This window comes from Myotis daubentonii, chromosome 3, assembly GCF_963259705.1.
Source record: "Myotis daubentonii chromosome 3, mMyoDau2.1, whole genome shotgun sequence".
Taxonomy (NCBI): domain Eukaryota; kingdom Metazoa; phylum Chordata; class Mammalia; order Chiroptera; family Vespertilionidae; genus Myotis; species Myotis daubentonii.
In genome coordinates this window covers 188,344,763-188,364,955 of record NC_081842.1, presented here as the reverse complement: position 1 = coordinate 188,364,955, position 20,193 = coordinate 188,344,763, and the positions used below count along the sequence as shown (strand labels likewise).

General features: G+C 55.5%; 1 protein-coding gene across 4 annotated transcripts in view; it reads left to right on the top strand.

Annotated features, from left to right (window-relative positions):
• Positions 1-18,995, top strand: part of LOC132231131 (fatty-acid amide hydrolase 1) — a 29,064-nt gene extending 10,069 nt beyond the window's left edge. The window contains exons 2-15 of one of the 4 annotated variants that reach the window (XM_059689703.1): positions 45-158; positions 5,634-5,768; positions 5,999-6,132; positions 6,213-6,419; positions 6,669-6,709; positions 6,954-7,078; positions 12,200-12,325; positions 12,819-12,916; positions 14,055-14,154; positions 14,446-14,486; positions 15,367-15,406; positions 15,879-15,987; positions 16,433-16,578; positions 17,060-18,995. In XM_059689703.1, the coding sequence (XP_059545686.1) occupies positions 45-158; positions 5,634-5,768; positions 5,999-6,132; positions 6,213-6,419; positions 6,669-6,709; positions 6,954-7,078; positions 12,200-12,325; positions 12,819-12,916; positions 14,055-14,154; positions 14,446-14,486; positions 15,367-15,406; positions 15,879-15,987; positions 16,433-16,578; positions 17,060-17,188 (1,545 nt within the window). In that variant the 3' untranslated portion in view covers positions 17,189-18,995. The remainder of the gene's footprint in view (positions 1-44; positions 159-5,633; positions 5,769-5,998; positions 6,133-6,212; positions 6,420-6,668; positions 6,710-6,953; positions 7,079-12,199; positions 12,326-12,818; positions 12,917-14,054; positions 14,155-14,445; positions 14,487-15,366; positions 15,407-15,878; positions 15,988-16,432; positions 16,579-17,059) is intronic. The other 3 variants (XM_059689705.1, XM_059689706.1, XM_059689704.1) reach the window with 3 other exon arrangements.
• Positions 18,996-20,193: the final 1,198 nt, after the last annotated feature.

Here is a 20,193-nt window from a genome sequence, read left to right as displayed (position 1 = left end):
GTAGGGCCTGCAGGGAGCAGGACTGATCTGAGGTGTCTCCCCAGAACCCCGACCTGGACTCAAAGGCACTGCTGGCCCTGACTCTGCCTCAACTGGTACAGAAGTTACACAATGGGGAGCTGTCCCCCCAGGCTGCACTCTTCACCTATATGGGAAAGGTAAGGGTGGCTGGCCAGCCCGTGATCTTCCCTGCTCCTTCCTATTTGCTCTCAGTACAGGCTGTGGGGGAAACCTGGCCTGGAGTTTATCTTGCTGAGGGCCATTGTGGGACCACAGTGCTAGGGGCTGCCAGGGAGGAAAGGAGCCAGAGGGGTGTGTGTGTGTGTGTGTGTGTGTGTGTGTGTGTGTGTGTGTGTGTGTGAGAGAGAGAGAGAGAGAGAGAGAGAGAGAGAGAGAGAGAGAGAGAGAGAGAGAGAGAGGCTGAAGAGGCTGATTCTGTGTATGAGGGGGAGGGGACACTGATCATGTTGTCTTTGCTAGAAACCTGGCTTTCAGCCCAGACTTCCCTCTCCCCCCGGCCCCCACCCCACTGGTCACCAAGTCTAGTCTGTTCCTTTCCTATGGCTCACTTTAGCCCACCCCTTGTCCCCACCCCTCTTCAGCCGCCCTGGTCCTCCAGCACTGTCTCCCTCCACGCTCAAGCACCAGCCTCCTGGACAGATCCCTTTCAGGCTCCAGTTCTTCAGGCTCTAATTCTGTTCCGCCTTTGTCTCCAGCATCCTCTTTGGCCAAAGCCTTCTGGAGCTCGGGGCATCAGTGTAGCTCAGCTGCTGGCGGTTCCAGGGCCTGGCATGCTCTGTGCTGGCTTGTGTGGAGTTCCTTTTGCCGGACGGCTCTTCTCCCTCTTCTTTGCCCTCCTCGGCACAACAAGCTCCCGTAGCTGAGCCTTCAGGCCTAGAGGACTCCCCTTTTCCAAAGCCTTCCCTGACCCTCCTCCCCTCCCAGCCCAAGTTAGGTTTCCCCTTTAGTGTTCACTTTCTTTTGTTTGTTTTGTTAATCCTCACCCGAGGATATTTTTCCATTGATTTTTAGGGAGAGTGGAAGAGAGAGAGAAAGACAGAGAGAATTATCAATGTGACAGAAACATCTCGAGTGGTTGCCTCCTGCAGGAGCCCTGACCAGGGCCTGGGCTGGGGAGGAGCCTGCAATCAAGGTACGTGCCCTTGACTGGAATCGAACCTGGGACCCTTTGGTCTGCAGGCTGATGCTCTACCCACTGAGCCAAACTGGCTAGGACTGTGTTCACTTTCTTTCTTTCTTTTTTTAAATGTAACAATAGCATCAAAATTTTATTAAAGTTTTAGTTGTTTTTTTAAGTTAATTTTATCTTTCTGGGATTCCAAAGATATTTTGTAGTGCTGAATGTATTTACTTGTGTATTTGAATTTGAATTTTCTGTTTTTACTTTTTTTTAAATTACATCTTTATTGTTCAGATTATTACATTTGTTCCTCCTTTTTCCCCACATAACTCCCCTCCTCCCAGTTCCCACCCCACCCTCCACCCTCACTCCCCACCCACTGTCTTCATTCATAGGTGCACGATTTTTGTCCAATCTCTTCCCGCATCACCCACACCCCTTTCCCCCCAAAGAATAGTCAGTCCATTCCCTTTCTATGTCCCTGATTCTATTATAATCACCAGTTCATTCTGTTCATCAGATTATTTATTCACTTGATTTTTAGATTCACTTGTTGATAGATGTGTATTTGTTGTTCATAATTTGTATCTTTACCTTTTTCTTCTTCTTCCTCTTCTTAAAGGATACCTTTCAGCATCTACACTAATAAAAGAGAAAAATGGTAATTGGCGTACGACGATACCCTTTTCATTGGCTAATCAGGGCTATATGCAAATTAACTGCCAACTAAGATTGGCAGTTAACTGCCAACTAAAATTGGCAGTTAACTGCCAACAAGATGGCGGCTAATTTGCATATGTAGGTACAATGCAGGGAGGCGAAAGGGAAAGCAGGAAGAAGCCCCCTGCCACTGACAGTGATCAAAAACCCAGGGGGGAGCTAAGAGGAGGGGGGCAGGGCAAAGGCGGCCCTGGGGCCGCCTTTGCCCTGCCCCCCAGCCATGATCGGAGAATCAGGTGCCTTTTCCACCCTGGCCAGTGATAGCAGGAAGTAGGGGTGGAGCCAGCGATGGGAGCTGGGCACGGTTGAAGCTGGCAGTCCCGGAATCTAGGGGTCCCTTGCCTGGGCCTAAAGTGGAGCCCACGATCGCGGGGCCGCTGCAACTGCGGGTCCCCACTGCCCGGGCCGGACGCCTAGGCCAGAGGTGTCAGGCCTGGGCAAGGGGCTGATCCTGCGATTGGAGGGTGATGGGGGTCAACGCCTGAGGGCTCCCAGTATGTGAGAGGGGGCAGGCTGGGCTGAGGGACATCCCCCCCCCCCCCCCACCCAGTGCACGAATTTCGTGCACCGGGCCCCTAGTTTCATATAATACTGGTTTGGTGATGATGAAGTCCTTTAGTTTTTCTTATCTGTGAAGCTCTTTATCTGACCTTCAGTTCTGAATGATAGCTTTGCTGGATAAAGTAATCTTGCTTGTAGGTTCTTGCTATTCATCACTTTGAATATTTCTTGCCACTCCCTTCTGGCCTGCAAAGTTTCTGTTGAGAAATCAGCTGACAGTCGTATGGGTACTCCCTTGTAGGTAACTGACTGTCTTTCTCTTGCTGCTTTTAAGATTCTCTCTTTGTCTTTTGCTCTTGGCATTTTAATTATGATGTGTCTTGGTGTGGTCCTCTTTGGATTCCTTTTGTTTGGGGTTCTCTGCGCTTCCTGGACTTGTAAGTCTATTTCTTTCACCAGGTAGGGGAAGTTTTCTGTCATTATTTCTTCAAATAGGTTTTCAATATCTTGCTCTCTCTCTTCTTCTGGCACCCTATAATTCTGATGTTGGTACGCTTGAAGCTGTCCCAGAGGCTCCTTACACTATCTTCGTATTTTCGGATTCTTTTTTCATTTTGCTTTTCCAGTTGGGTGTTTTTTGCTCCTTCGCATTTCAAATCTTTTACTTGATTCTTGCACTCCTCTGGTCTGCTGTTGGGAGTCTGTATAATATTCTTTATTTCAGTCAGTGTATGCTTAATTTCTAGTTGGTCCTTTATCACAACATCGAGGGTCTCACTAGATTTCTTGAGGATCTCACTACATTTATCGGCGGTTTCTAGAAAGTTCTTGAAAAACCTTAAAAGTATGGTTTTGAACTCTATATCCAGTAGTTTGCTTTCCTCCATTTCTGTCATTTGTGTCCTGTTTCTTTGTCTCGGCATTTTTATGCTTCGCTGTGTCGATAGAGTGGCTTTCTGAGCTAAGTGTCCTAGAGGGCCCGGTGGCTCAGCCTCCCCAATTACCTGAGGTAGACACTCTTGGTGCACCCCCTTGTGGTCTTTGTGCACAGTCTTGTTGTAGTTAAGCCTTGATTGTTGTAGGTAGCACTGGAGGATTTGACCTCCAGGCCAATTGGCAGTGAGAATCAGCTATGTCTATGGTGGGAGAACTTCTGTGCTAAAGACACCCTTCTGGGGCAAGACTTGCTTCAGTGGGGCTTTGGCGCTCACTGAGTCTGCCCCCTGAGTGTGTCCCTTGTAGATCTGAGGAGTTGTAATTGGATAGTCCCACTCTGACCACTGGGTACACTGGCTCTTGGATCTAAGGAGGTGCTAATCTAGCCTCTGCCTGCAGCTACCCAGCAGAAGCCAGCTGTAAAGCAATGCAAGTTGCCCTGGGGCCTTGGGCAGCTGCAGTTTGTTAAGTAATTTTCAGATTACAAAGGGCCATGCCTTTCATATGCAAAAGCCTCCGTGTGGCTTGGGCGGGGCAGAGCCCCAGGGGATCAACTGGGCGGGCGGAGCAAGCAGTATGGCTGCTCTCAGTCCTGTACTCAGAGGCCCCAGCAATTGCTGTGTGTGCCTCCGAGAGAAAGCTGCCCTCGAGTTCCGACCAATGCCAGACAGTCCCGTTTCTCCTGTATGAGCCTGGGTCCCCAGAGATTCACCCAGAACTGGAGCTCAGAGCCTGAAACTCCCTCCCGATTGAAAAAGACAATTGTGACCTCAGCCGCCAGCCCGCTCCGCACGCACCTCCGCACCTTTGTATTTTACTTCCGCACTGTGCCTCCTCTGAGTCTCAGTATGCTTTTCTCTTTCCTTCTAGTTGTATAATTTCCACTCAGCCAGCCTTCCTGTGGTTCTGGATGTTGTCCTTTCAGTCTTTTAGTTGTATTTTTGAAGTGGTTGTGCGAGGCAGCAATCTCCGGGGTTTACCTATGCCGCCATCTTGGTTTCAACCTCTGTGTTCACTTTCTAATAGCACATTTCTCATCGCATTATAGGGCATACTTTTTCTTTCTCTTTCCCATGGCAAATGTGAGCTTTCTTGCAACAGAACTTCTTATTTGTCTTTGCACCTTAGTGCTGGACGCCATGTCTTTTATATAGTAAGTGCTCAAAAAATGTGTTTGAAATAGGTTTGTGCTTTATGAGTGTGGCTTTTGCATGATTTCTTGAATGAGATCATAGGAACCCTAACTGGTTTGGCTCAGTGGATAGAGCGTTGGCCTGGGGACTGAGGGGTCCCAGGTTCAATTCTGGTCAAGGGCATGTACCTTGGTTGCAGGCGCATCCCCAGTAGGGAGTGTGTAGGAGGCAGCTGATGGATGTTTCTCTCTCATCAATGTTTCTAACTCTCTATCTCTCGCCCTTCCTCTCTGTAAAAAATCAATAATATATATATATATATATATATATATATATATATATATATATATATATATATATTTTTTTTTTTTTTTTTAAAGAAAGAGATCACAGGAAAGCATTCTGGTTACAGATTGGCTTCCTACCTTCATGCCTTGGGTAGCCCAGAGACAGATTTCATGAGCCTGAGTGTGGTAACAGGACCGACACCCGTTTTCTCAGGTGTTTCACAGGAACAAGAGTATTCACTTAAACTGCACCTCACTCTTCCCTGACCTTTCCCTCCTGTAGGGCCCTGTTGAGTGTGTGTCAGCAAGGCCTAGTGGCTGCCAGCCACAGTGAGGGTGTCCTTACTCTAGTCAAGTGCCCACCCCCTTCACTATGAGTCAGTGACTCCTCCATGTGACTTGATTATCAGACTCAAGAGCTCCTAGGAGAGGGGAAGCTTAGCTGGGGGAGATGTGGGCCAGGCCTGGGGCCGAGGAGCGTGTGCTGGGCTCTGGGAGGTGAGAGCCTGGGTCTAGCCCTGCACTGTGCTGACTTGCAGTGTGGTCTGAGATGGGGATCTGCCCTGACTGCCTCACTGGGCAGAGGTGTGGCTTGAAGGAGGAGGAGAGTGGCCAAGGGTCATCTCATTCCCTCTGGGGGGCTTCTGACGCCAGTATCTTGCTCTTTCGAGTGCTCTGCTTGTGCCTTGCCCCTGGGACGACTCTCTTTCTCCGTCTCTGGGGGGGTGAAGGCCAGAGACAGCCAGGGTGAGGCTGGGGCCAGATGTCCCCAGTGACATGGATGCTGGGCCCTAAATTATCCTCTGTGCTCATGGCTACCCTTCCCCTGAGTATAATTCAAAAGGCCAGTTTTATGTTGTGTATATTTTAAAGGCCAGCCTCCCTCTGCCCTGTGTCCATTTCTGCCTCCCCTAGGCCTGGGAAGTGAACAAAGAGACCAACTGTGTGACCAACTACCTGGCAGACTGTGAGACTCAGCTGGCCCAGGCCCCCAAACAGGGCCTGCTCTATGGTGTCCCCGTGAGCCTCAAGGAGTGCTTCAGCTACAAGGTATGCCCTGCCGTGATGTCAGGCCTCAACTCCCCCCATCCCTGCCAGCCGGCTCTGTGTCCTGGGTTAGTTACCCTGGGCCCTCAGAGGAAATGTCAGGTCCAGAGGCCTTGAGCGGGCACCTCGGTGTGCTTTGTCTTGGCTTGTGACAGGGTGGTGGGAATGGACCCTCTGCTGCTGGAAGGGCCCTGACTCATCAGCCATGTCTCTGTGTCCATCCTTCCTTCTAGGGCCAGGACTCGACCTTGGGCTTGAGCGTGAACGAGGGGGTGCCAGCAGAGTACGACAGCGTGGTGGTGCAGGTGCTAAAGCTGCAGGGCGCCGTGCCCTTCGTGCATACCAACGTGCCCCAGTCCATGTTCAGGTTGGGTCTCATGGGTGTGGGGAGGAGGCAGGGTCACCTGTGCCAGGGTGACACGGCCGATCCATCCCTGCTTCCTCCAGCTATGACTGCAGTAACCCCCTCTTCGGCAAGACCGCGAACCCATGGGATCCCTCCAAGAGCCCAGGTGGCTCCTCAGGGGGAGAAGGAGCCCTCATTGGAGCTGGAGGATCCCTGCTGGGCTTAGGCACTGACATTGGGGGCAGCATCCGCTTTCCCTCCTCCTTCTGTGGCATCTGCGGCCTCAAGCCTACAGGGAACCGCCTCAGGTATGGTGTAGGAGGTGGGTGGAGGGAGCTTCTGGGTCCCTCGTGGTGTGACCTTGGCCTAGCTTCCCGCCTCTCTGGGTTCCTGGCAGGGGTTCCCTGCCTGGGGTTTTTCTGGGAGGGAGTGCCACAGCTCCACTGGCCCTGGTTCCTAGCTGCCACGTGGTAAGAGTTCCGAGCTACAGTGTGGGTGAGGAGTGGGACAGAGGTTGGCTCTTTCTTGTTCCCAATTATCTTGTGTTTCTTATCCAGCAAGATTGGTCTGAAGGGCTGTGTCTATGGACAGCTGGCAGGTGAGGTTTGTGGTTCCCTTAGTGCCCTGGAGGCGGCGGTGGTGGTGGTGGTGGTGGGGGGGGGGTGCCTCATCCACCCCTGCCCCTGCCTCTTCTGAGGACAGAGTTTGGTCCCCAGGCCACTCTAGGTCTGAGCTCCTACCTCCTTATCTCTGTCCACACTCCTGGGCCATGGCCCAGCCCCTTACTTGGACCCAACCCCAGAGCCGAGTGATCTCTCTTCCCTCCCCTCCCCACCTGACAGTACAGCTCTCAGTTGGCCCCATGGCCCGGGATGTGGAGAGTCTGGCGCTGTGCCTGCGAGCACTGCTGTGTGAGGACATGTTCCGGTTGGACCCCACCGTGCCCCCCCTGCCCTTCAGGGAGGAGGTGAGCAGGGATGTGGGTGGGTTCAGTTGTCACTGGTGCTCCTGAGCCCAGAGGGCAGCCCCCAGGCAGTGTGGGCGGCCTTGGAGGCCCTGTCTCCTGAAAGCCAGTCCCTGGGGGCCTGAGACCAGGGTCAGCTGCTGCTCCACAGATAGCCACTAGAAGGAGCCCTTGCCTGCATTTAGAAACTCAGTCTTCCAATGTCAGCTGGCAATCTTGGCTGAGGACAGGTCCAGCCTTCTAGCCCCAGCCTCTGCTGCTGCCAGGGAGGAACCACTTCCCAGAACCAGAACAACTTGAGGGAGAACTGATGTGCCTCCTCCGTGTTTGACCCGCAGCAAACAGGAGCCTTTCTTCCGTATTTGTGTCCATATCCCCAACCTCCTTTGTGATGCTTGGCATGTAGGCTGAATAGGACAGTTAAAGGCAGACAGTCTGAGAAAGCTGGGATCTGGGGGCGGTGTTGAAAGCTGGCTCCCCAAATACCACCAAAACAGCCTGTGGATCTGACAAAGCTGAGTTTACTAGTTTCTGTGGTGAGGGAGAATGCTGCCCCAACAGAACCTTAGTGGCCTAGGGCGGGGAGGGTGGAGGGTGGAGGGGGACAGAAGGGGCAAAGTGGGGATATTTGTTGAGATTTTGAAGTCTGGTTTTTTAAGGTGAGTATTTCAATGTGGGGGTTTGTAAGGATCATCCTATCTAATAAAAGAGAAACATGGTAATTGGTGTACAACCGCTACCCTTCCCATTGGCTAATCAGCGAGATATGCAAATTAACTGCCAACCAAGATGGTGGCCGGCAGCCAGGCAGCTTCAAGCTAACATGAGCCTTGCTTGCTTCAGTGACGGAGGACTCCAACATTCCCCACCCGCCTTGCCGGCCTCTGAGCCTGCAGCTTGAAACATTGTTACAAATACAGAAGCTAAACAAAACCCCAGAAACCTGCTTTCAGTCTGCCGGGATCTCAGAGCTGGAGTTGATACTGTGTTGATTATAGAACCCAAACAAACCAGATACCTGCTTTCAGCAGCAGAGGCCTCAGAGCTGGAGCCAGAGCTAAAACTGGCCCAGAATAAATAAAAAAAAAAGAAAAAAAGGAGTAGTGGGAGCTTCAGTCACCTGTCAGCCTGAAAACAGCCCTCAGCCCCTCACCCAGACTGGCCAGGCACCCCGGTGGGGACCCCCACCCTGAAGGGTGTCTGACCAGCTGCAAACAGCCATCATCCCCTCATCCAGGCTGGCCAGGCACCCCAGTGGGGACCCCCACCCTGATCCAGGACACCCTTCAGGGCAAACCAGCCGGCCCCCACCCGTGCACCAGGCCTCTATCCTATATAATAAAAGGGTAATATGCCTCTCAGCACCAGGATCAGCAGAGCCGTGAGGCCTCCCAGCAGCGGGATCAGCGGACCTGAGAGGTCTCCCCGCACCGGGATCAGTGTGACAGGGGGCAGTGCCCAAACCCCCTGATCGCCCTGCGGCTCTGTGTGTGACAGGGGGCGGGGCCCCAACCTCCCTATCCGCACTGCTCTGTTCGTGACAGGGGAAGGCGCCACAACCCCCTGATCAGCTCTGCTCTGTGCCTGATAGGGGGGAGCTCCCCAACCCCCTGATCGCCCTGTGGCTCTGTGTGTGACAGGGTGTGGCGCCCCAACCCCCTGATCGGCCCTGCTCTGTGTATGACAGGGTGCGGCGCCCCAACCCCCCCCTCTCGCCCCCCCACGGGCCCTGCTCTGTGTGTGATGGGGTAGAGCCATAACCTCCCCATCGGCCCTGCCCTGAGTGTGAGAGTGGCGGCGCCCCAACCCCCTCATCGGCCCTGCTCTGTGGGTGATAGAGGGCGGTGCCCCAACCCCCTGACCTGCCCTGCTCTGTGTGTACAAGGGGGCGGTGCCCCAACTCTCCTATCGGCCCTACTCTGTGAGTGACAGGGGGGAGCTCCTCAACCCCCGATGGGCCCTGCTCTGTGCGTGTTAGGGGGGAGCTCCCCAACCCCCTGAGGGGCCCTGCTCTGTGGGAGACAGGGTACGGGAGCCCCAACCCCCCTGATGGGCCCTGCTCTGTGCGTGACAGGGGGGAGCTCCTCAACCCCCGATGGACCCTGCTCTGTGCGTGTTAGGGGGGAGCTCCCCAACCCCCTGAGGGGCCCTGCTCTGTGGGAGACAGGGTACGGAGCCCCAACCCCCCTGATGGGCCCTGCTCTGTGCGTGACAAGGGGGAGCTCCTCAACCCCCGATGGGCCCTGCTCTGTGCGTGTTAGGGGGGAGCTCCCCAACCCCCCTGATGGGCCCTGCTCTGTGCGTGACAGGGGGCAGCGCCCCAACCCCCTGATTGGCACTGTTTTGTGTGTGACAGGGGGTGGCGCCGCAACCTCCCCATCGACCCTGTCTTGAGTGTGACAGGGGGCGGTGCCCCAACCCCCCAATCGGCCCTACCCTGAGCGTGACTGAGGGTGGCATCGCAACCTCCCAATCCGCCCTGCTCTGCGCATGACAGGGGGCGGCGCCCCAACTCCCCAATCGGCCCTGCTCTGATCCTGACCAGGGGTGTCACCTAGGGATTGGGCCTGCCCTCTGCCACCCGGGAGCAGGCCTAAGCTAGCAGGTCGTTATCTGCCGAGGGGTCCCAGACTGCGAGAGGGCACAGGCCGGGCTGAGGGACCCCCCCCCCCGAGTGCACAAATTTTTGTGCACCGGGCCTCTAGTCTGATCTAATAAAAGAGAAACATGGTAATTAGCGTACGACTGCTACCCTTCCCATTGGCTAATCAGGGCGATATGCAAATTAACTGCCAGCCAAGATGGCGGCCAGCAGCCAGGCAGCTTCAAGCTAACATGGGGCTTGCTTGCTTCAGTGACGGAGGACTCCAATGTTCGCTGCCTGCCTTGCCGGCCTCTGAGCTTGCTGTTTGAAACATTTTAACATATATAGAAGCTAAACAAAACCCCAGAAACCTGCTTTCAGCCCGCCGGGATCTCAGAGCTGGAGTTATACATTATTTTGATTATAGAACACAAACAAACCAGATACCTGCTTTCAGCAGCAGAGGCCTCAGAGCTGGAGCCAGAGCTAAAGCTGGCCCAGAATACAATGAAAAAAGAATAAAAGGAGTAGTTGGGAGCTTCAGTCACCCGCCAACCTGAAAACAGCCCTCAGCCCCTCACCCAGACTGGCCAGGCACCCCAGTGGGGACCCCCACCCTGAAGGGTGTCTGACCAGCTGCAAACAGCCATCATCCCCTCATCCAGGCTGGCCAGGCACCCCAGTGTGGACCCCCACCCTGAAGGGTGTGTGACCAGCTGCAAACAGCCATCATCCCCTCACCCAGGCTGGCCAGGCACCCCAGTGGGGACCCCCACCCTTATCCAGGACACCCTTCAGGGCAAACCAGCCCACCCCACCCATGCACCAGGCCTCTATCCTATATAGTAAAAGGGTAATATGCCTCCCAGCACCAGGATCAGCGGAGCTGAGAGGCCTCCCGGCACCAGGATCAGTGTGACAGGGGGCAGCGCCCAAACCCCCTGATCGCCCTGCGGCTCTGTGTGTGAAGGGGGTGGGGCCACAACCTCCCTATCCACCCTGTTCTGTTCGTGACAGGGGAAGGCGCCCCAACCTCCTGATCAGCCCTGCTCTGTGCCTGATACGGCGGAGCTCCCCAACCCCCTGATCGCCCTGCGGCTCTGTGTGTGACAGGGTGTGGCGCCCCAACCCCCTGATCAGCCCTGCTCTGTGTGTGACAGGGTAGAGCCATAACCTCCCCATCAGCCCTGCCCTGAGTGTGAGAGTGGCGGCGCCCCAACCCCCTGATCAGGCCTGCTCTGTGGGTGATAGAAGGCAGTGCCCCAACCCCCTGATCCACCCTGCTCTGTGTGTGACAGGGGGCGGTGCCCCAACTCCCCTATCGGCCCTACTCTGTGCATGATAGGGGGGTGCTCCCCAACCCCCCTGATGGGCCCTGCTCTGTGCGTGACAGGGGGCAGCGCCCCAACCCCCTGATTGGCACTGTTCTGTGCGTGACAGGGGGTGGCGCCGCAACCTCCCCATCGACCCTGCCTTGAGTGTGACAGGGGGCGGTGCCCCAACCCCCCAATTGGCCCTACCCTGAGCGTGACTTAGGGTGGCATCGCAACCTCCCAATCCGCACTGCTCTGTGCATGACAGGGGGCGGCGCCCCAACTCCCCAATCGGCTCTGCTCTGATCCTGACCAGGGGCTGCACCTAGGGATTGGGCCTGCCCTCTGCCACCCGGGAGGAGACCTAAGCCAGCAGGGCGTTATCTGCTGAGGGGTCTCAGACTGCGAGAGGGCACAGGCTGGGCTGAGGGACCCCCCCTTCCCCGCCGAGTGCACAAATTTTTGTGCACCGGGCCTCTAGTGATGTAATAATAGTTTAGGATTGGTGGACACAGCAAGGTGAGGATTTTGAGGTGAAGGATTTAAGGAGTCTCAAAGTATAAGGTGTCATTTTACCCTTCTGTTGAAGAGTTGAAGGGTCTTTCAAGAACGGAAAATCCTTTGCACTTTATGTATAAAGCATTCAGGAGCAGTCAAGTTAGATGGATGCAGACAGTGGCATAGTGAAGCCATGCGAATGCAGACAGTACACTGAGCGATGCAAGCTCCATCGCTCCCTCACGCAGCCCAGGTCGCCGTGGGAAGGCTGGAGGTCCCCGGGCAGGAGAGTGGGCCCCGGTGCTCCTTGGCAGGTGGGAAGTCTGGGCTGGATGGCGTGAGCTCCCCTCCCTGAGGAGGAGGAGCGGTGGAAATGAGGGCTGGGACAGTTTACCATGGGAGTCAGGTCTTGCATTCTTGACACAGGCAGCAGACAGGACACAGTATTGTCACTCTGCATTGGGGGCCTTGGACCGGTTTCAGCACCCCTCTGGGCCCATCTCGTTATCTGGATCTGAAGCCTTAATTTCCTCATATGAACGAGGGAATCTGCAGGGTCATCGTGAAGTTCTGAGAAAGGGCCGGCCTTGCTGGCAGTCTGTTTTCAGGGGTTGCGGGCCTCAGCCTAGCAGCTGTGTGAGGGTGGGTGGCTTCGATCTCGGGTAGCCCCACCTCGGGCCACCCTCTCCCGACCCGACTCTGACTCTGACTCTTGTGCTTTGTCTCCAGATCTATGCAAGCTCTCGGCCCTTGCGTGTGGGGTATTATGTGACAGACAAGTATACCATGCCCACCCCAGCCATGAAGCGGGCCGTGCTGGAGACCAAGCAGAGACTGAAGGCTGCAGGCCACACGGTAAGGCTGCAGGAGCCCAGAAGCGCTGGCATGGCCTTCCTTCAGAGAAGCCTACCTGGCCACCACCCATGGCCACCACCCCTTCCTGGCTTCCTTGCACCCGGATTGTTTTGTGGTTGGGGCTGGGACCTGAGTCCCTGTGGCAGCAGTATAGACAGGGCTAATTAGGAGTGTTGGGGTAAGTAATCGATGGTGGACTCAGCCCCGTGCTAGGGATGTGTGATGGTGGCTTTGGGAGGCCTCATCCACCACATGGTGCACAGCTGCCCGTAGGTTCTCGGGGCCCTGAGAAGGTGGGCCAGTGGGTGTTGGTCTGCTAATCTCAGACCAGTTCATGTGTGGCTCCGGCAAGTAAGGCCACCTTTGTGGCTGCAGTGAGAGCTACTGTGCGGCAGAGTTGGTCCAGTCCATCCTCAGGGCCATCTGGGCAGCACGGGGGTGGACAGACCCAAGAGTTTCTAGGGGTGGGGGCTCATACCTTCCAATCCTGCAGCTGGTTCCCTTCCTGCCAAGCAACATACCCTACGCTCTAGAGACGCTATCGACCGGTGGGCTGTTCAGTGATGGCGGCGGCAGCTTCCTACAGAACTTGTGAGTGATGATTGTCTTCGGGGTCTGCGGTGGAATCAGGACAAGGGTAGACCCAGGGAGAGCAGTGGAGTGCTTTGACCCCCAGGGACGGGCCACCTGGGGGAAGAAGGGGGACAGGCCTCAGCTGAACACAAAGAAGGACGACGCATCCTGGGCAGGGACCCCGCTGCATTTCCAACTGCAGGTTGAGCCTGGAGATACCTTAACAGGGACAGTTTGGAAAGGTGCCAGCGCCAGGCGAGGCTGGACTGAGCATGTGTGGTCTGGCCATGGGCTGAGCTCTTTGGGAGGTAGGAGATGGGCAGAGGGCTACCTGACTGTCAGGAAAGATGAGAGATAAGGGCAGGATCAAGCAGGAGGGCAGGGGTCTAGACATCATGCTGTGATCTGAGGCTCTTCTTTTTCTTTTCTTTTCTTTTGTCTCTTTGGAGAAGAGGCCCTTCTGACTTGAGCCATATCCTTCCCTTTCGAGTAGGACCTTGGTTTTGTGTCAAGTCGGTGGGTTGGACCAGACCCGCTTTAAGGGACTTTGCAGAGCTCACGTTCAGAGAGGCAGGTTCCACTTGAATGTTTTCAGACTTTAAAGACTGACAGAGGCAGAGGACAGGCCTGCGAAGGTGCCTCTGGTGACACGCCTGGGCTTATCTGACTTCCCCCAGTGGTCGAGGATGGCCCAGGCTTCCTGGAAGGTGCTACGTTTCATTCTGGCCATGGAACGAGGCCCAGGCTCAGCCACCTGAGACCTTTCCCTGAGATCTAGAACCAGGGACAGCCTCAGAGACAAGCGCCATGGGGGGCCCACTCTGGACAGCCCCACTGGTGTCTCCAGGCTGGCGTCAGCAACAGGGGGTGCCCTCAGTATCAAGCCCTGGCCAGGGAGATGTTGCCCTCAGTCCTAATTGCTCTGAGCTGGGTTTGCCAGGGAGTGTGACCTGCTAGTCCTGAAGGATTAGCAAAAACCAGTCGGACATTTGAAAGGAGGCAGTTGAAGGGATTGGAGACCAGCAGTTACCAGCGTGTGATGAGGACAGAGATGGACAAAGGTTGCTGAATAGAAAATGGAGGACCCAGTGGGTGGGGGTAAGCCAGGAGGGATGCCTGGGGTGGAAGTACCTGGACTGGACCCTTTGTCTCCCAGCAAAGGTGATTTCGTGGACCCCTGCTTAGGGGACCTGATATGGATTCTGAAGCTGCCCGAGTGGCTTAAAGGACTGCTGGCTTTCGTGCTGAAGCCTCTGGTGAGGGCACAGGGAGTGGAAGGGATGGGGTGGGTGAGAGGGAGCGTCTGGGGCTCTTCCCCTTCTCCTCAGCCTCTCCTGGCAGGCATGGCCTCTTCTTCCAAGCCCCCCCACCCAGACTCCTCTCCTCCTCCCAGCCCTCTGGTCTTCAGTCGTCCTGCATGCTGAAGGGGGTGCCACTTGGGACCTGGGGGAGGGACAGAGAGAGGAGGCATGGTGGCTTGGCCTGAGGAAGATTGTTGTCAGCACCTGGCCCAAAGCTGAGTCACTGACTCTGTGTCTGTCCTGCAGCTCCCACGGTTGGCAGCCTTTCTCAGCAGCATGAAGTCTCGGTAAGAAAATTTCCATGTCCCGATGCCTGCCTCTCTCTTCCTCAGACCTGGGTTGAAGTGGTTTCCGACAGGAAAAGAGGTGGGAAGTGACTTCTGAGGCTGAAAGTGGCCCAGACAGGGTGGCAACTCTTACTCAAGATTTCCAGCTTGACCAGTGCTAAGGATGGGAGCTTCCTGTCCCCAACACTATTCAAGTCGGAGACCTTGAGTTGGAGTCTATTCCACAGTCCCTCTGTGGCCTTCAGGTGGGACCTGCAAATTGTCTTATCGGGGCCCAGGTCTGGGTGGAAAGCCGGGGCTGGAGGGAGATCACAAGATGGGAGTGGTGGGGAGAAGATTGCCCTGGCTGGGGCATGGGTGGGAAGGACCAGGAAGGAGTTGCTGTGCGGCTGGGGACAGGGGGATGCTGGGGATCCTGTGAGGATGCTCCTCCAGAGAGATCTGAACTGCACTGAGCTGCACTGGGTCTTGCCTGCCCCTTAGTGGCTGGAGCGGGAAAATCAGGGCAGTAGCTGCCCCATTTTCAGGCTCTGGCATCCTGTGGACTTGCTCCTTTTCTCACCACGGGGCACTTAGGACCTTGGACAGCTCTGCCCCCTCCTAAGGGTAGCTAGGAATCAGGCCTGGTCTGGTCCTGGCTCTGCAGTGGAGCCACTAAGTAACTCAGCCCAAGTCCCCCGTGGGGCCTGATCTTCTCAACAGGACAGTAGGGATTTGAACTTGTGCCCTGCACTGCTTCCCTCTCAGAGCTCCCATAATGTTGAGAAGGGTCTGCAGGAATGAGATCTGGGAGGTGTTAAGAGTAGGGGTCTGATGTTGCTCACCCCCTGATCCCCATGGCTGTGACCATCGTGGCTGGTGACTTCACTCCCTCCGCCAGGTCCACTGGGAAGCTCTGGGAACTGCAGCACGAGATCGAGGTGAGGCACAGCCCCGAACTAGACTAGGGTGGGGAATGGGAGCCAGTGGGCTCTCTTGGGCACTGGTTTTATTTGTCTTCTGGAGCAGCCTGTTATTCCCCCTCCCCCTCCCTGGACAGGCCTGCTCGGGTCCAGCTCTCTGACCCTCACTTGCCCAAATGCACATCCTTGGGGGCTGGGTCAGCCCAGGGCTCGTACTCCGGACACCTCTTCTTCCGTACGGTGCTGCCTGTCACCAGGCACTATGTGGCCCTGCCCTGGCCAGAAGAATGGTGTCTACAGTTCCTGTAGGAGGCGGGGAAATCACTTCCCCTGCAAGCAGCCCTGCCTGTGTGCCCTGAGGACCTCCCTCCCATTGTGGCTCCCCAGCCCCCAGCCACCCCAGCCCCCAGCCACACAGTGCCTGCATCGAAGAGCTTATGGGCTGGGCTGGGTCTGAGTGCTTCACTCGCTGTGCTGGTACCCTCCCCAGGTGTACCGCAGCTCTGTGATCACCCAGTGGAGAGCACTGGACTTGGATGTGCTGCTCACGCCCATGCTGGGCCCTGCTATGGACTTGAATGCCCCAGGCAAGGCCACAGGTGAGGCCTGCTTCCCCACCATGCCCCTGACAGCCCCGCCCATCCCTTCTCTTCTATGCGTTCAGCCCTGTCTGGCTGGCTGCAAAGATGGGATATCCTGGGAAGGATATCAGTAGACATCATTCCTCTGGCCAGAGTCTATGGTTTGGGGAGGTGGAATTTGAGGTCCAGGTGGGATTAGATATGCCAAGAAAACAGGAGTGACATTCCAGCTGGGGAAGCTACATGGGCAGAGGCTTGGGGCAAACCCCAGCAGGCTCCCCAGCCTGGCCTGAATCTGGGTTCCTGGGCTTTGTCATTCACTCAAGTCTCAGCCCGGGGAGAGAGCCTGTCCCTGTCTGTGGGGGTCGGGTGCCACTTCACAGGATGGGAGACTGAGGCGCAGACAGGACAGTTGGCACCGAAGGTCACCTGGCCTGCTCCAGCTACTTGTGCTGTGTCTCAGGAGCCGTCAGCTACACTCTGCTCTACAACTGCCTGGACTTCCCAGCGGGGGTGGTGCCTGTCACCACGGTGACGCTCGAGGATGAGGCCCAGATGGAGCATTGCAGAGGCTACTTTAGAGATACGTGGGACAAGGTGCTGTGGAAGGTGAGGTCATGGGGACTGGCCTGGCCAACTCCAGGTCTTCCTTCTCCTGGACTCACCCATTCCCTAACTCTAGCTGCAGTGGAGGAAATAGTATAAGCACATGTAGGTCTTGCCTGTCTTTCTTTTCTTTTCTTTTTAAATATGTTTTTATTGATTTTTAGAAATAGAGGAAGGGAGAGGGATAGAGAGATAGAAACATCAATAAGAGAGAAACATCATCAATCGGCTGCCTCCTGCACACCCCCACCCGGGATCGACCTTGCATCCTGAGCATGTGCCCTGACCATGACCTCCTGGTTCATAGGTTGACGCTCCACCATGAGCCACACCAGCAGGCCTTGTCTGTCTTTGTTTACGCAAGACCCTGAAGGATGCGGCTGGGCTTGCTGTGCTGCCCCTTCTCTCCATCTGGGGTGCTTCCTGGACCTGGGGTGGGGTCCTGCCTTGCTGCCTCCCATTCTTATCCCTGTGTCCCCTGCAGGCCATGAAGAAGAGCGTGGGGCTGCCTGTGGCCGTGCAGTGTGTGGCTCTGCCCTGGCAGGAAGAGTTGTGCCTGCGGTTTATGCGGGAGGTGGAACGACTGATGACCCCTGAAAAGCAGCCATTCTGACTGCTGCCTGCCCGGCCACCCAGCCGGCTCCAGAGGACCCACTGGATCTGCGTCCAGCCTGGTCAGGGCACAGCTGCCATCCTGCAAGGAAACGTTCACTTGGGGCAGAGGCTGCCTCCCCCCCGCCCCCTTCCAAGAAGCTAAGTCCCCCTGAGTCTGGACCTTGCCCCTCAGTCTGGTCCCCAGTCTCTGCCCTAAACCCCTCCCCATGTGGCAGCCAGTGGGTATGCCATAGGCAAGGCCCCACTAAGAGTAAAAAATGGTTTCTAGTCTGTGTACTTTCTGGCCGTCACTGTAGGGCACTGGGGGTTGGAGCCTTGACCTTTTAGAGCCCGATTCCAGCCATGTCAGTTTCCTGCTCCCAAACCTGCCCTGGTTCCCATCATACAGGATGGACACAGGCTGCTCCGCGTTGGTGTTGCACACCCAGCACTTCACTCTCCCCCGCGCCCTGCCTTCGATGAAGTCCTGCTTTGCTAGACATTGCCCTTTCTCTTCTTCCTTCCTTTGCTCCTTCCTTCTGCTGAGGAAGCCCTTTCTGCTCCTCTTCCTTTAGATACTCTGAGGCCCAGCTCAGACCCCTTTTCTCCAGAAGGCCTTCCCTCCTGCCTCTGAGCCTTGGAGTAGGTGGCCAGTTTCCCAAAGTCTGCCCCGTATGCTGGGCATCTGTGTGTGGGGAGCTGCCTCTCAGCACGCTGGCTCTCCTTGATGGCAGGGACTCTATTGTATATCTTTGTCCTCAGTGGCCAACACCGGGCTGGGCACAGGGCAGCAGGGAGTCTGGAGTGCTGACCCTGAGCTGGCACCATTGGAGTGCTGACCCTCTGGTAGTGAGTCCACAGGCCTGGGGAGGTAAGCACCAGACCGGCGATCTGGTAGAGAGTGCTCACGGGCCGGCCAAGGCTTCCTGAAGGAGGAGGGCCTCTGTTGAGTCTAGATGATTCCCAGAGGCTGAGATCGGGGATGAGGACATCCCAAGGAGAAGGAACAGTAGTACGCCCAAAGACCAGGATGAGTTTGGCAGATGGAGGCATGTTGAATGGGTGCAGGAGAAGGAGCAAAAAAGTAGGTGGTGTCAGATCCAAGTGGATTTGAGGGGCCAGTTCAGGAACTGGAATCCTATCTCAAGGGCAATGGGGAGCTCTTGCAGGGAGGAGAGTAGACTGGATGGGTAGAGGCTGCAGAGGGATAAAGAGGTTGCTCCATTTTCCTAATCGGGAAGGAGGCCTGAGGCCTGAGCTAGGGTGGGGGTCCAGAGGCAGAGAGAGGTGGTTTGGGAATTGACAGTTGAGATGCAAGTGAGCTATCAGCTCAGTCTGCCAGGTCACCTCTCGCTGCACTGTGTTGCTTGACAGGTGGAAGGTTGGCTGGCTTGTGACAGACTTCTTGGCCCTACCAGCAGAGTGCCCTCACTCCTTCTTGCCCCCAGCCCCCAGCCCTCGTGCTAACTCCCTGCTGCTGTAGAAGGTGTTTCTGAGCCTGAGCCTCTGGTAAGGTAGGCCATAGGCCTCACCTGGCCTACTTCAAATTCTTTTCCGGACCAGCGGCCTTGCCAAGGAAGGCTTGCCTCTCCATTCTGTTCCTCCAAAGGTGCTTCCCCTCAAGGTTGTACAACCAGTGGTAACTGCATTCTCTGCCAAAGGTGTCTCTGCCTCGGTGGGGCCCCACACCTTGGAGCTGACTAGAGGGCCCAGCCCACATGGATGCCTGTACCGGGTGACCTGGTAGTTGCTGTACTTTGCCCTGGTTCCTTGTAACAGCTGTGTCATTTCACCTCATACTCTTCCATAAAGCTACCTGCCATCTGCCCAGTTTCCTCCTGACCAATTTCTCGTTTTGGTTATTAATACTTTTGTGCCTTCAGATGCAAGACTGCATTCCTTCATTCCTTCACCCTAAAGCCCCAGCATGGGCATACCCACCCTGTGCTGAATGGTCCTGAAACTCAACCAAGCCTGGTTTCCATCCTTGGGCCCCTGGGCTTGTGGGGGTGGTGGACGTTGACACAAACACATCTGTTCCCCGGGTGATCAGCAGTGGGGAAAAGGGAAGATAAGGCACCACATGCTGCCAATTGTGGAGGAGGTGGTCACTGCGCAAGTACCATCTCCACTGCTTTGCTCTAATCCAAGCAACCTACCTCCTGGATGCTGCAATAGCCTAACTTGGCTCCCTGTGTTCATCGTCAGCTGTCTCCCAACCCACTTTCCATACAGTAGCCAGAGTGCTCCCTTAAAAGTGTATATCAGATTGAGTCACTTCTCTCCTTAAGACCTGCCAACGACCCATCCCATCCAGAATAAAATCCAGGGTCCTTGTGTCCCATGAGGCCCTGTGTGAAGTGGCCCTTACCCACCTCTCCAACCCCACCTTGGGTGTCTCCTCCCATTCACTGTGCTCCAGCCACAGGGGCACCTTTTGGTTTCCTGACCATCTCAACCAGGTCTGTGCATCACAGCCTTGGTGTTAGCTGTCCCTGTGCCTGGAACACTCAGCGCCAGTGTCACCTCCCCTGATCACCCACTGGTTAAGCAGTTGCCCTGACCCTTCCTAATGTCACCCTTTGTACTTGGCATTATCACTATCTGGGACCATATGATTTTTTTGTCTCAACTCGAGCTTCCTGAGAGCTGCGCTTTGTCTTGCTCATCACTGTATTCTTGGTATGTGGAATGGTGCTTATAAGGCGCTCAATTCTGTGAACATAAGTGAGCGTGCAGTAGGGGCCAGGCTCGTACTGGGTGCTGGGACTGCGGTGATGAGTGATGGGTTCTTGTCCTCTTGGAGCTTACATTCTGGAGGGTACTTGCTGAATGACATGGGAACAGGAAGCACCTGGTGTGCAGTGAAGACCCTCACTAATGCATGGAGTGATGCATATACTCTTCATCAGGTAAAGGGGGAGGGTGTATTGAATGACATTTACCAAGTACTTACTATGACCATTTTAGGCACTTAACAGTTACCATTTAATTCACCTAGTTACCAAATCGTTGGCTTGCTTG